General features: G+C 35.6%; 1 protein-coding gene across 8 annotated transcripts in view; it reads right to left on the reverse strand.

Moving 5' to 3' along the window:
* The window catches only part of LOC149790167 (uncharacterized), a 332,923-nt gene that overhangs the window by 189,394 nt on the left and 130,208 nt on the right, over window positions 1-13,321 (reverse strand). For all 8 annotated transcript variants that reach the window (XM_089972151.1, XM_089972152.1, XM_089972150.1 and 5 more), the window contains exon 5: window positions 4,292-4,980. In XM_089972151.1, the coding sequence (XP_089828277.1) occupies window positions 4,292-4,980 (689 nt within the window). The remainder of the gene's footprint in view (window positions 1-4,291; window positions 4,981-13,321) is intronic.

Here is a 13,321-nt window from a genome sequence, read left to right on the forward strand (position 1 = left end):
AATCAAGATTATGACACAAAGACATAAAAACCTATATACAGAAGACAGAATTTAGGGAAGAATTTAACACAGCATTCAAAGATAGTATTTTAACACTCTGTCTGCCTAACTTAAAAATGACAACAATTTATCTGTCTCTCTCTGATGATATGAATCTTGCTCAGGCACTGTTCATGCATGTTTTTAAGAGTTGTGGAATTAAAAGAAAAATAATGGTCTGAAATCCTCCTTATTGTGGTATGTGAAGTCCGTATGTTTTGTCACTGTACTTTCTAATGTAAAGTCCGTATGTTTTATCACTGTACTTTCTAATGTAAAGTCCGTATGTTTTGTCACTGTACTTTCTAATGTAAAGTCTGTACATTTTGTCACTGTACTTTCTAATGTAAAGTCCGTACATTTTGTCACTGTACTTTATTACGTGAAGTCTACGTTTTGTCACTACTTTCTTGTGAAGTCTGTACATTTTGTCACTGTACATTCTTATGTAGAGTCTGTACGTTTTGCCAATGTACTTTCTTATGTAAAGTCTGTATGTTTTGTCACTGTACTTTCTAATGTAAAGTCCATATGTTTTGTCACTGTGCTTTCTAATGTAAAGTCTGTATGTTTTGTCACTATACTTTCTAATGTAAAGTCTGTACATTTTGTCACTGTACTTTATTATGTGAAGTCTACGTTTTGTCACTACTTTCTTGTGAAGTCTGTACATTTTGTCACTGTACATTCTTATGTAGAGTCTGTACGTTTTGCCAATGTACTTTCTTATGTAAAGTCTGTATGTTTTGTCACTGTACTTTCTTATGTAAAGTCTGTACGTTTTGCCAATGCACTTTCTTATGTAAAGCCTGTATGTTTTGTCACTGTACTTTCTTATGTGAAAACTTCATTTTTTCACTGTATTTTCTTAAGTAAAGTCCATATGTTTTGTCACTACTTTCTTATGTTAAAACTGTTTTGTCACTATTTTCTTATGTAAAGTCTGTATGTTTTGTCACAGTGCTTTCTTATTTGAAAACTGTACATTTTGTCACTACTTTCTCATGTAAAGTCCATGTTTTGTTACTGTAATTTATGTGAAAACTATGTTTTGTCACTGTACTTTCTAACGTAAAGTCACAAGTTTTGTCAATGTACTTTCTTATATGAAGTCTGTATGTTTTGTCACTGTACTTTCTTGTGAAGTCTGTATGTTTTGTCACTACTTTCTATTGTCAAATCCGTTTCGTCACTTGACATTAGAAAGTAGTGACAAAACATACAGACTTCACATAATAAAGTGTTTTGTCACTTTACATTCTAATGTGAAGTCTGTATGTTTTGTCACTACTTTCTATAATGAAATCTGTGTTTTGTCACTGTACTTTCTAATGTGAGTGTGTGTGTTTGTGTGCGTGATTTGGATTTTTAACGTAGCTTTAACAATTTTTCAGTCATATCGCTATGATGTCTGCAGTGTGACAGTTTATATTGATGGCTAGCACAGGGGCATCATGCCACAGACATGTAGCATGATGTCCCACCCAGTCACATTATCTGACACCAGGCCAACCAGTCCTAACACTAACCTCTTAATGCTGAGCACCAAGCGAAGCATCTGTTAGTACCATTTTTGTAAGTCTTTGGTATGACTCGGCCGGGGATCGAACCCATGACCTCCTGCATCCGAGGCGGACATTCTAACCACTAGGCCACCAGAGCGGTCACTTTCTAATGTGAAGTCCATGTTTTGTCACTTTACATTCTAATGTGAAATCTGTATTGTCACTGTACTTTCTAATGAGAAATCTGTGTGTTCTGTCACTGTACTTTCTGATGTGAAGCCGGTATGTTTTGTAATTTTGTTATAAGCTGAGAAAATGTTGTTGTTGTAGTTGTAGGGTTTAACGCCATTTTTCAGCACACGATAGGCTATACATGGCGGCCAGTATTAATGGTGGAGGAAGAACTCAGCAAATCCCCAGAAAGAACCACCGACCCTTGAGAAGCTACTGGCAAGCTTTCTCACATACCTACATTGGCCGAATCCGAGACTCAAACCCATGCAGGCAGAGGTGAGATGGCAGTGATCCGTAATGAAGAGCGCTTTAGACCACTCAGCCACTCGAGGCCCCCTGAGAAAATGTACAATGATGATGCCATGATGTAGCCAGAAATTTACCCCTAATAAAGAAATGAACAACACATGTACGAATCTGAGGGGAAAATCCCTTTACTTGTAAAAACTGGACATCTCAATGTTGGATAGTCAGCAATCTACACTAAATTAAAGAGAGGATGTTTGCTTGAGTTGAGTTAATTGCAGATTTAGGTGAAAAACTCTGCATTTTCGTAAGTGACGAAGCCATGAGGGAAAATACATAATTTTTTCTTCAAGTTTATGCTCAAACATATTGTCTAGCAATATGTATAACTGACCAACATAGCAAATTCTTATTGGATCGAAAGCAATGGCGATGTTTTACTCTTTACGTTCTGCTGTTTTTTGTGCATATTCACTCTGAAAATAATAGTAACAATTCACGTTCCCAATTCAAGGTAAAACAGCACATTTGAACAAAACTGAAGAAAAAAGTATGTACACTTCGATGGATATGAAATTGTTCCACACTAAGAATAGCTTCAGATTTCTTGGTCATAATATTATCAATGTCTTTTGATGGGCAAGGAAAAATTATTGATTACATTTCACTCCAATGAATTATAATGATTATTTCTCTTAGAAAATCCACCAATTCCAAGCCAAGTATAAAATAAAGTACATTCTTTGTCTGGTTGAAGAATTCACTAAAGTTTTAACTCTTGTTTCTATTGGCTTGATGTCCAGCATCATTTCAATGAAATAAATGAGATTATCCTGTGACAAAACATACAGACTTCACATTAGAATGTAAAGTGACAAAACACTTTCTTATGTGAAGTCTGTATGTTTTGTCACTACTTTCTAATGTCAAGTGACAAAACGGATTTGACAATAGAAAGTAGTGACAAAACATACAGACTTCACAAGAAAGTACAGTGACAAAACATGATGGAATGTATCAGACAGCTTTGTGACCAGTCACCTAGACTAGTTCCATCTCAATATATTTTATTATCTGGAATGTATCAAACAGCTTTGTGACCAGTCACCTAGACTAGTTCCATCTCAATATATTTTATTATCTGGAATGTATCAAACAGCTTTGTGACCAGTCACCTAGACTAGTTTGATCTCAATATATTTTATTATCTGGAATGTATCAGACAGCTTTGTGACCAGTCACCTAGACTAGTTCCATCTCAATATATTTTATTATCTGGAATGTATCAAAAAGCTTTGTGACCAGTCACCTAGACTAGTTCCATCTCAATATATTTTATTATCTGGAATGTATCAAACAGCTTTGTGACCAGTCACCTAGACTAGTTTGATCTCGATATATTTTATTATCTGGAATGTATCAGACAGCTTTGTGACCAGTCACCTAGACTAGTTCCATCTCAATATATTTTATTATTTGGAATGTATCAGACAGCTTTGTGACAAGCCACCTAGACTAGATCGATCTCAATATATTTTATTATCTGGAATGTATCAAACAGCTTTGTAACAAGTCACCTAGACTAGTCCGATCTCAATATATTTTATTATCTGGAATGTATCAAACAGCTTTGTGACCAGTCACCTAGACTAATTCGATCTCAATATATTTTATTATCTGGAATGTATCAAACAGCTTTGTCACCAGTCACCTAGACTAGTTTGATCTCAATACATTTTATTATCTGGAATGTATCAAACAGCTTTGTCACCAGTCACCTAGACTAGTTCGATCTCAATATATTTTATTAACTGGAATGTATCAAACAGCTTTGTGACCAGTCACCTGGACTAGTTTGATCTCAATATATTTTATTATCTGGAATGTATCAAACAGCTTTGTCACCAGTCACCTAGACTAGTTAGATCTCAATATATTTTATTAACTGGAATGTATCAAACAGCTTTGTAACCAGTCACCAAGACTGGTTCTCAACATATTTTATTATCTGGAATATACCAAACAACTTTACAACTACTCCAAGTTTCCTCTGACCCTTGTCACCCCATTTTTGATATTTGGATATTTATGTTGGGGTGCAGGGTGTTGCATGAGATGTGTTGCAAGAAATTGGTGAAGATGATCAGCCAGTGCATGATATTGTCGCAGATTTGGGTCTGTGTGTCCATGGATGGTTGTGCTTAATACTCTATCACTACAGAAAACGTGAACCATGCTATAGCTTAATACATGTAATATAGACCTACCTCCTTCAACTCCCTCATTCAGTTTGGATTTTCTCTGGGCTGTCTTGTCCTTTCTCTTCTTCCGGGAAGCATCACTGGCTTGGGATGAATGGGATGCTTGGGAGAGACTGTCACTGTCTGTGGTAGTCATTCTGGAAATTTCTTCCTTTACAAAGTCCAGGTCTCGTGTCCGAGGCCTGTGCTTCTCAGATCGATCACTTGCATCCGATGTTTGAGTATCTGAATAAAAACTCGCAACTTCAATTCGTGTTGTTACCTCATCAAGACTTGTGGCTGGTGTCAGTGATGTTGTTACATCTTTATTTTGGGATGACACAACATCAGATAAAGACATGGAACCTTTTGCTTTAATTTTTTCGCCAGTGCTTCTGGCATCTTCACTAGGTTTTGTATTGTCTACATTCAAAAGTGTCATCAGTTCAACAGACCCTCCACTAAATGGTTGTGATTTTTCTGCTAGACCACCAGCAAACTTTTGTGCTTCCTTGGAAACAAAACTGTATGTTTCTCCATCTTTGAATTTCTCTGATTTAGACTGGTTCTCTACCTTGAATTCCAACTTCTTATCACTTGACAACACAGTTTGTGGACCAGACTTTGTTACTCTGGACTCATCATTAAGAGTTGTGTGCCCTTGTTTCTCTGCAGATGTTGTTGCTTCAGGCTTTTTTTCCACTGCTTCTGCATGCCTAAGGAAAAAGAGCAAAACAATTTCCAGTTTTAATAAAATAAATGGCAAACAATGATCAACTCCTATGAATATCAAGGTTGATTCGTATACACTGTCAACATAAAAATGTTATGAGTAATATCGGTAGTTTGTACAAAGTTATACAGTAACTATCTACAGAGTATAATGATGAGCTGCTTCATTTTTTTCAAAGCTTGGTAAAATTACAGCATATCTGAAATGCTGAAAGAGAAAAAGCAGCCAAATGATTATCTTCTCATTTTGCAACTGTCAGTCTAATTTTTGAAAGCATGTTAAATGTGTATCATGGAGAGCATATTCTACACCTGCCTCACATGTGTTAGCCCTTGATACAGACACTAGTAGGCTATGGTTGACCCTGGAGGTTAATGATGAATGGTCTCAATAACCTGGTTCTTTGGTCATGGTCTGTGCTCCTGAGCTAAACCTGCAGTGCAGAAGCCATTATTGCCATTATAGATCTACCATGACTAATGTCTGACCCCAAAACCTTCATGTTTATTTATTATCCTAAATGCAGGCCTTCCCCAAAGTTTTGTACAGGAACTACACTAGAACAAATTGCATTCTGTAAAATCTATTTTTCTTTATGTCACAATAATCCAGACTTTTGACCCCAAAATTAACAGATCTGTCCATTACCTTACACCATCTGTCTTGTACAGATACTGACTATACCATCTATCTTGTACAGATACTAACTACACCACCTGTATTGTGCAGATATTATCTGTCTTGTACATATACTGATTGCACGATCTGTCATGTACATATACTGACAACACAATCTGTCATGTACAGATATTGACTATATCATTTGTCGTGTATAGGTACTGACAATGCCATCTGTCATGTACAGGTACTGACAATACAGTCTGTCATGTACAGATACTGAATACACAATCTGTCATGTACCGATACTGACTACACCATCTATCATGTACAGATACTGATTATACCAGCTGTCGTGTACATATAATGATTATCTGTCTTGTACAGACACGGACTACACCATCTATCATGTACAAATATGGACCATACCATCTGTCATGTACAAATACTGACTACACCATCTATCATGTACAGATACTGACTATACCAGCTGTCATGTACATATACTGATTATCTGTCTTGTAAAGATATTGACTACACCATCTACCATGTACAAATATGGACCATACCATCTGTCATGTACAGATACTGACTATACCATTTGTCTTGTACACAATATGAAGGAAAATAAAATCACATTTAAATTATCCCTGCATCTGGAACAAACAAAATTGGTACTGTCCCTTCCTAATATATGGACATATTGGGTTTGTACCTTGATGGTATGCTATTAAAGTTGGAAAAATAAAGATATAAATATTGATGATGATACATTACAAACATTTCCTCCATTGCACTATGCATTCTTCAAGGTCAATCAAAGAATACAACACATGCACAACAACAGTAACTTACAAAAGAATTTGGTGAATTCAGCCAATTGATTTTTTTTAAAATAGCATTTTCATGAAATTTATACATCTGATGATTATTTTAAAAACAGTATACAATATATCAAAAAAGTTTACAGCATTTCTCTTTTAAGACAGGGTAGCTTTGTAAAATTGTTAACAGTAATGATGTCAGTGGAGATGGGGCAAACTTAACAAACATGGACTGGAAAATTACAGTTCATATTTACCACAATCCTCCAAGGATAAACTTCAAGACTGTTCCAGCAAGGAAATTCCAAATGACAATGAAAGCTTGGAACAAATAGTTGGCCATACTTTCCCATCAGAATGAACCTTCGATATAACCTTGATCACTTTATGATTCAAAATCTTATCAAAGCATGCTATCAATGCAGCAGTAACAGTGGCATTGTGCACTTCATCATGCATACACAATATACAAACAGGAATGCTAAAAATGTGGATTCCAGTTCTGTTGATCAGTATACCTGTTCCATGCAACGTTTGTCAACACTGCTTGAAATAAGCCCCATAACAATTGTCATTATTGCCTAGCTGGCAATACAAGATAATTTCTTAGATATATTGACTTCACTTGTGATATTTAAAGTGAAATTGTCAAATCACTGCGGTCAGTAATTATGGTCATAGGAGACAACTCGATTCTTTAACATCCATTTCATATATCCAATAAGCTCTGTTGTTTTTCCCTCAAAATTAAATCCAAATATGATCTCTCTTTACATGCCAACTCCATTATAAAGTCAAACCTGTCCCATCTCATATGTGGCTGGTAAACAGTCAAACCCACTGTATCTCATATGTCGTTAATAAGCAGTCAAACTTTTATCTCATATGTGGCTGGTAAACAGTCAAAAGTGTTCCATCTCATATGTGGCTGGTAAACAGTCAAAAGTGTTCCATCTCATATGTGGCTGGTAAACAGTCAAAAGTGTTTCATCTCCTATGTGGCTGGTAAACAGTCAAATGAGTTCCATCTCATATGTGGCTGGTAAACAGTCAAAAGTGTTCCATCTCCTATGTGGCTGGTAAACAGTCAAATGTGTTCCATCTCCTATGTGGCTGGCAAACAGTCAAATGTGTTCCATCTCATATGTGGCTGGCAGTAGTCAAACCTGTTCAATCTCATGTTGCTGGTAAAAAGGTGATGGATGGAGCCATACATTTTGGCCATACAACACACTGAATTAGAATTATTATAATGGTCCAAAATCTTCATATATGAATATACAAACACTGCCAATTCTCATATGGTCCAATGTAATGGCCTGCTCACACTGTCACACAGTCCAGTATTTATGAATCAAAAACTGAAACAGTAGCTATTCCATTTCACAAAGGTTTTCACAAAAGAAAATGAAGACCACATAAAATCACCAGGGAAGCAGAAATAGTGAACTATTGTATACATATATTATTTCAGGCCAATAGCCACTTGGTATGAAGTCATTCATCAAAACAGAGCCACTCTCTCTCTAGGTGAAGCAACCAAACCTTACAAATGCCTTGGATTAATTACCGTATCGATACACAGTGGTGTACCACCTGAAATTGTGGAGTGCTAGAAAACTTAAATATGGAGCCAAACACAGTACTATGGACAAGGGAGAGAGGAGGGGGAGGGGGGACTGTGTTAAAAAAAAAAAACAGAATGACTGATTAGAAGCAGAGAAATTCTTGGTTTTAAATCAGAGGAATGGTGGTGGTGAGATACAGCTATCAAATAAGAAAGAGGTGAGCTAGAGTCAAAATACATAACTGATGGTGGATGGCAGCCATAGGTCAACTCTGAAGACATAATACCATGCTCAGTAGATAACTAGGTACAATTTAATTTTGTACACAACTATTTCAGTTCTCTATCTTTAATGCAAGACATTTAGCACAATAATTGCCTAACTGGAGAAGGCTCCAGCAATACCTTAAGCACAGAAGCTATGCCCTTTAACTTCAAACTGTACGTGGTGCATTTATACACCACAAACCATTATTTCGAAATGCAGTCTAATTGGAAGATTGCACTTTACATACAATATAAGCTGAGAAAAGAATGCAAAAATCTCAACTCTGGATGGCTTGAATTATTACTTTTAACCATAAACTACTACATCATCCTGATGCTTTTCTTCATATATATAACTACTGCCATTCTTCTACCCAAAAGACATGGGGCAAATCAAATGTCTCAGGACCATTCCATAATTACTGTCTACCCAAAAGACATGGGGCAAATCAAATGTCTCAGGACCATTCCATAATTACTGTCTACCCAAAAGACATGGGGCAAATCAAATGTCTCAAGACCATTCCATATTTGCTGTCTACCCAACAGACATGGGGCAAATCAAATGTCTCAAGACCGTTTGATAACTACTGTCTACCCAACACTACTATTACAATAGGCATGATTTACTATTACAACAGGCATGATTTACTATTACAAGAGGCATGATTTACTACTACAACAGCAATGATTTACTATTACAATAGGCATGATTTACTATTACAACAGGCATGATTTACTATTACAACAGCAATGATTTACTATTACAACAGGCATGATTTACTATTACAATAGGCATGATTTACTATTACAACAGCAATGATTTACTATTACAACAGGCATGATTTACTATTACAACAGCAATGATTTACTATTACAATAGGCATGATTTACTATTACAACAGCAATGATTTACTATTACAACAGGCATGATTTACTATTACAACAGCAATGATTTACTATTACAATAGGCATGATTTACTATTACAAGAGGCATGATTTACTACTATAACAGCAATGATTTACTATTACAACAGGCATGATTTACTATTACAATAGGCATGATTTACTATTACAAGAGGCATGATTTACTACTACAACAGCAATGATTTACTATTACAACAGGCATGATTTACTATTACAATAGGCATGATTTACTATTACAACAGGCATGATTTACTATTACAATAGGCATGATTTACTATTACAAGAGGCATGATTTACTATTACAACAGCAATGATTTACTATTACAACAGGCATGATTTACTATTACAACAGGCATGATTTACTAATACAATAGGCATGATTTACTATTACAATAGGCATGATTTACTAACACAATAGGCATGATTTACGACTACAATAGGCATGATTTACTAATACAACAGGCAGGATTTACTAATACAATAGGCAGGATTTACTAATACAACAGTCATGATTTACTAATACAATAGGCAGGTTTTACTATTACAACAGCGATGATCACACATAGAGCAAAGATCAAACAAACCCTGCAAATAACTAATGAAAGTGAGCACTTCAAAGCGAGCATTTAGGACAAAGATGTTTCATTTGTTGTTTCCTGCAGCAACAACACAAATAGTTTATTAGTGCAAGGCATTTGGAGTAATGTGTCTTGCCAAAGGACACACTACAGTTGCTTTGACCTGGGCTGATTAAAGATAGGATGCTAATTCACACCTTTTCCATGCCAAGTCCAGAATACTAATGTAATAATTGAATGACTATGGATCCTGCCTCTATTAATCACCTTTTATAACATACAGGCAAGTGCCTCAGGTCTATTTTATATTCCAACGCCTGTAGGGGGCAAAGACGAGCTGGTCAACTGTGTCAGCATTATCAAAATAGACTTGTATACCTATGAAAGTATGTTCTTCACAAAACTGGTAGAACAATTTCATCTAAAACAAGAGTCCCTAGAAGGGACTGACACTCTAGAGAACTCCTAGGAATTCAAGATGAGACCATTTCCTTTGTTTAGCTGCTGAGTATCAATGATATTCTTCACATACTCCAGTCTACAAAATTTGGTAACAAAACTATTTTCTAAGTTTGAAATAACATGTTCACAAGATTGCCATCAAGTGCAGTAAAATTTCTTTATCATAGCCTTTGACTTTGAACCTGATATGATAGATAGAAGATTACTGATATGATAGATAGAAGATTACTTTAGTTGTCTCAAATGATGTCCAAGTATAACACATACCAAGACTGCTCAAATCTATAAACATTATTTTAAACAAAAAACAATAAATGGTTATCATTCAAAGTGTTCCTCAGACACATCTACAAAACTGTGATAAATGATACAAATACACTTATACTGTCTGTTATCTTGCTTACAATCCAGTACAGCTGCCAGTCCTGACACTCAACTTTTCCAATGGAATGCAACTAAATATCAAGTCTGGTTAAAATGTACTTGTAAATGAACAAGTCTCTGTTCATAAGATCAAAGATGTACATAAAATGCAAGCAATGACTTTTGTCTTGAAAACAAGATGAATTAAGTCTGGTTTTCAAAACTTGGCCAAAATGAATGTTGCAAAGTCTTTAAATGAACATGTCACCATTCATGCAAGAACAGTAGTGATAAAAAGATGCCCAAGATGGCTGTGGTGCCATGTTGGAGGTCAAATGAGCATCCTTTCATTAAAAGTAGCTACATATTGATACAGTATGTGTCCCTGTCAATACTAACATCTGTTCATAGAAAGAGAGAGCCATGGTGACACAGTGGTTAGGATACTGTACTCAGAACCAAAAAGAGGGAAGTCTGAATCCTACCATCAGGTCAGCTGAGTCAGTTACTCTGTCATGTCCTTGGGCAATACACAGTATCCAATTGCCATGGCACTAAATAACCTGCTGGTGTTGCTGTGCCATAAAGTAACAAACCACATCCTATTTTCAGGGTGACCAGATAGCAGCATTTTTGGAGGTTGTATCAGCATCATTTAAACACAGGAACACCAATATAATGCAATAAAGAACTGAAGTAGTTTGAAAAGAAAAATGTTGATATGGCCCTTAATTCCTGAAGAATAGCTTTCAAACAATTTGTCAAAATCTGGGAGGTCAGTACGTACAATCTTTCCAATACATTCCTGACGTCATTACATACAATCCTAGAAATTCATTACTTAAGTCATTATGTACAAACCTGCCAATACATTCCTGAAGTCATTATGTACAATCCTAGTAATAAGTTCCTGAAGTTATTACTTACAATCCTAGCAATACATTCTTGAAGTCATTATGTACAATCCTGCCAATACATTCCTGAAGTCATTATGTACAATCCTACCAATACGTTCCTGAAGTCATTATGTACAATCCTAGTAATAAGTTCCTGAAGTTATTAAATACAATCCTAGCAATACGTTCCTGAAGTTATTACTTACAATCCTAGCAATACATTCCTGAAGTCATTGTGTACAATCCTGCCAATACATTCCTGAAGTCATTATGTACAATCCTAGTAATAAGTTCCTGAAGTTATTACATACAATCCTAGCAATACACTCCTGAAGTCCTTATGTACAATCCTGCTAATACATTCCTGAAATCACTATGTACAATCCTGCCAATACATTCCTGAAGTCATTATGTACAATCCTAGTAATAAGTTCCTGAAGTTATTACATACAGTCCTAGCAATACATTCCTGAAGTCATTATGTACAATCCTACCAATACATTCCTGAAGTCATTGTGTACAATTCTAGCAATACATAAATGAAGTCATTATGTACAATCCTAGTAATAAGTTCCTGAAGTCATTATGTACAATTCTAGTGATACATAGATGAAGTCATTATGTACAATCCTAGCAATAAGTTCCTGAATTTATTACTTACAATCCTAGCAATACATTCCTGAAGTCATTATGTAAAATCCTGCCAATACATTCCTGAAGTCATTATGTACAATCCTAGTAACAAGTTCCTGAAGTCATTATGTACAATCCTAGCAATAAGTTCCCGAAGTTAAATCTTACAATCCTAGCAATAAGTTCTCGAATTCATCACTTACAATCCTAGCAATAAGTTCCTGAATTCATCACTTACAATACTAGCGATAAGTTCCTGAATTCATTACTTACAATCCTACCGATAGGGACAGTTCTAGTAGTAAATTCTTGAAGTACATGTAACTATTAACAATCCTTGCAATAGGTTTCTGAGTACCGGTAAATGCAGGTGTATAAAAAAGGCATACAAAAACTAAAGATCACAGCAAGAAAGAGAAAATCCTTCTTTCTTTTAAAGTCAATTTTTTTTATAAACCACTTTCTTTTAGACCTGGAATATCCTCAAATGACACATCCTAGCGATAGGTACAGTTCTAGTAGTAAATTCTTGAACTATTAACAATCCTTGCAATAGGTTTCTGAGTAAATGTAGGTGTTTAATAAAAGGTATACAAAAGCTAAAGATCACAGCAAGAAAGAGAAAATCCTTTTTTTTAAAGTCAATTTTTTTATAAACTACTTTCTTTTAGAAAATTCAAGACCTTCTGACCTGGAATATCCTTAAATGACATATCCCAGAGCAAAATGTTTATTTCCATTACTTGCTTCCTATAACATGTGGTAGGGCACATAGGGCCTCTTTTCCATACCCACTCCCCTGTGGGCAGGGGCCCTGGCTCCAAGTCAGATAGTGGCCAAAGCTGGACTCTTAGTATGCATGACCTTTTGATTCCAAATCCCTAGTGCCACCATTAGCTATGCAGCCCCTCAAACTTCACACCATATGGTACAGTATAAGTACATGTATTACTATATATACTGGCTTATGAGACGAGCCCAACTGCAAAAAATAACATAGACCCTGATTTACCATCACATACTATGCCAGCAGATCAAGGTCTATGATATTTAATCAACCAATCAAAACAAACTGTAAATACCCATAATATACTGTCAGATCAGGCTTCCATGTGTGTGTATAAGGAACTTGTAATTATAATAAGCCCACTGTATTCCACACCACTTGACTGATACCACTGCATGCAAC

Source organism: Sinohyriopsis cumingii, chromosome 10, assembly GCF_028554795.1.
Source record: "Sinohyriopsis cumingii isolate HCF-2022 chromosome 10, ASM2855479v2, whole genome shotgun sequence".
Classification (NCBI taxonomy): domain Eukaryota; kingdom Metazoa; phylum Mollusca; class Bivalvia; order Unionida; family Unionidae; genus Sinohyriopsis; species Sinohyriopsis cumingii.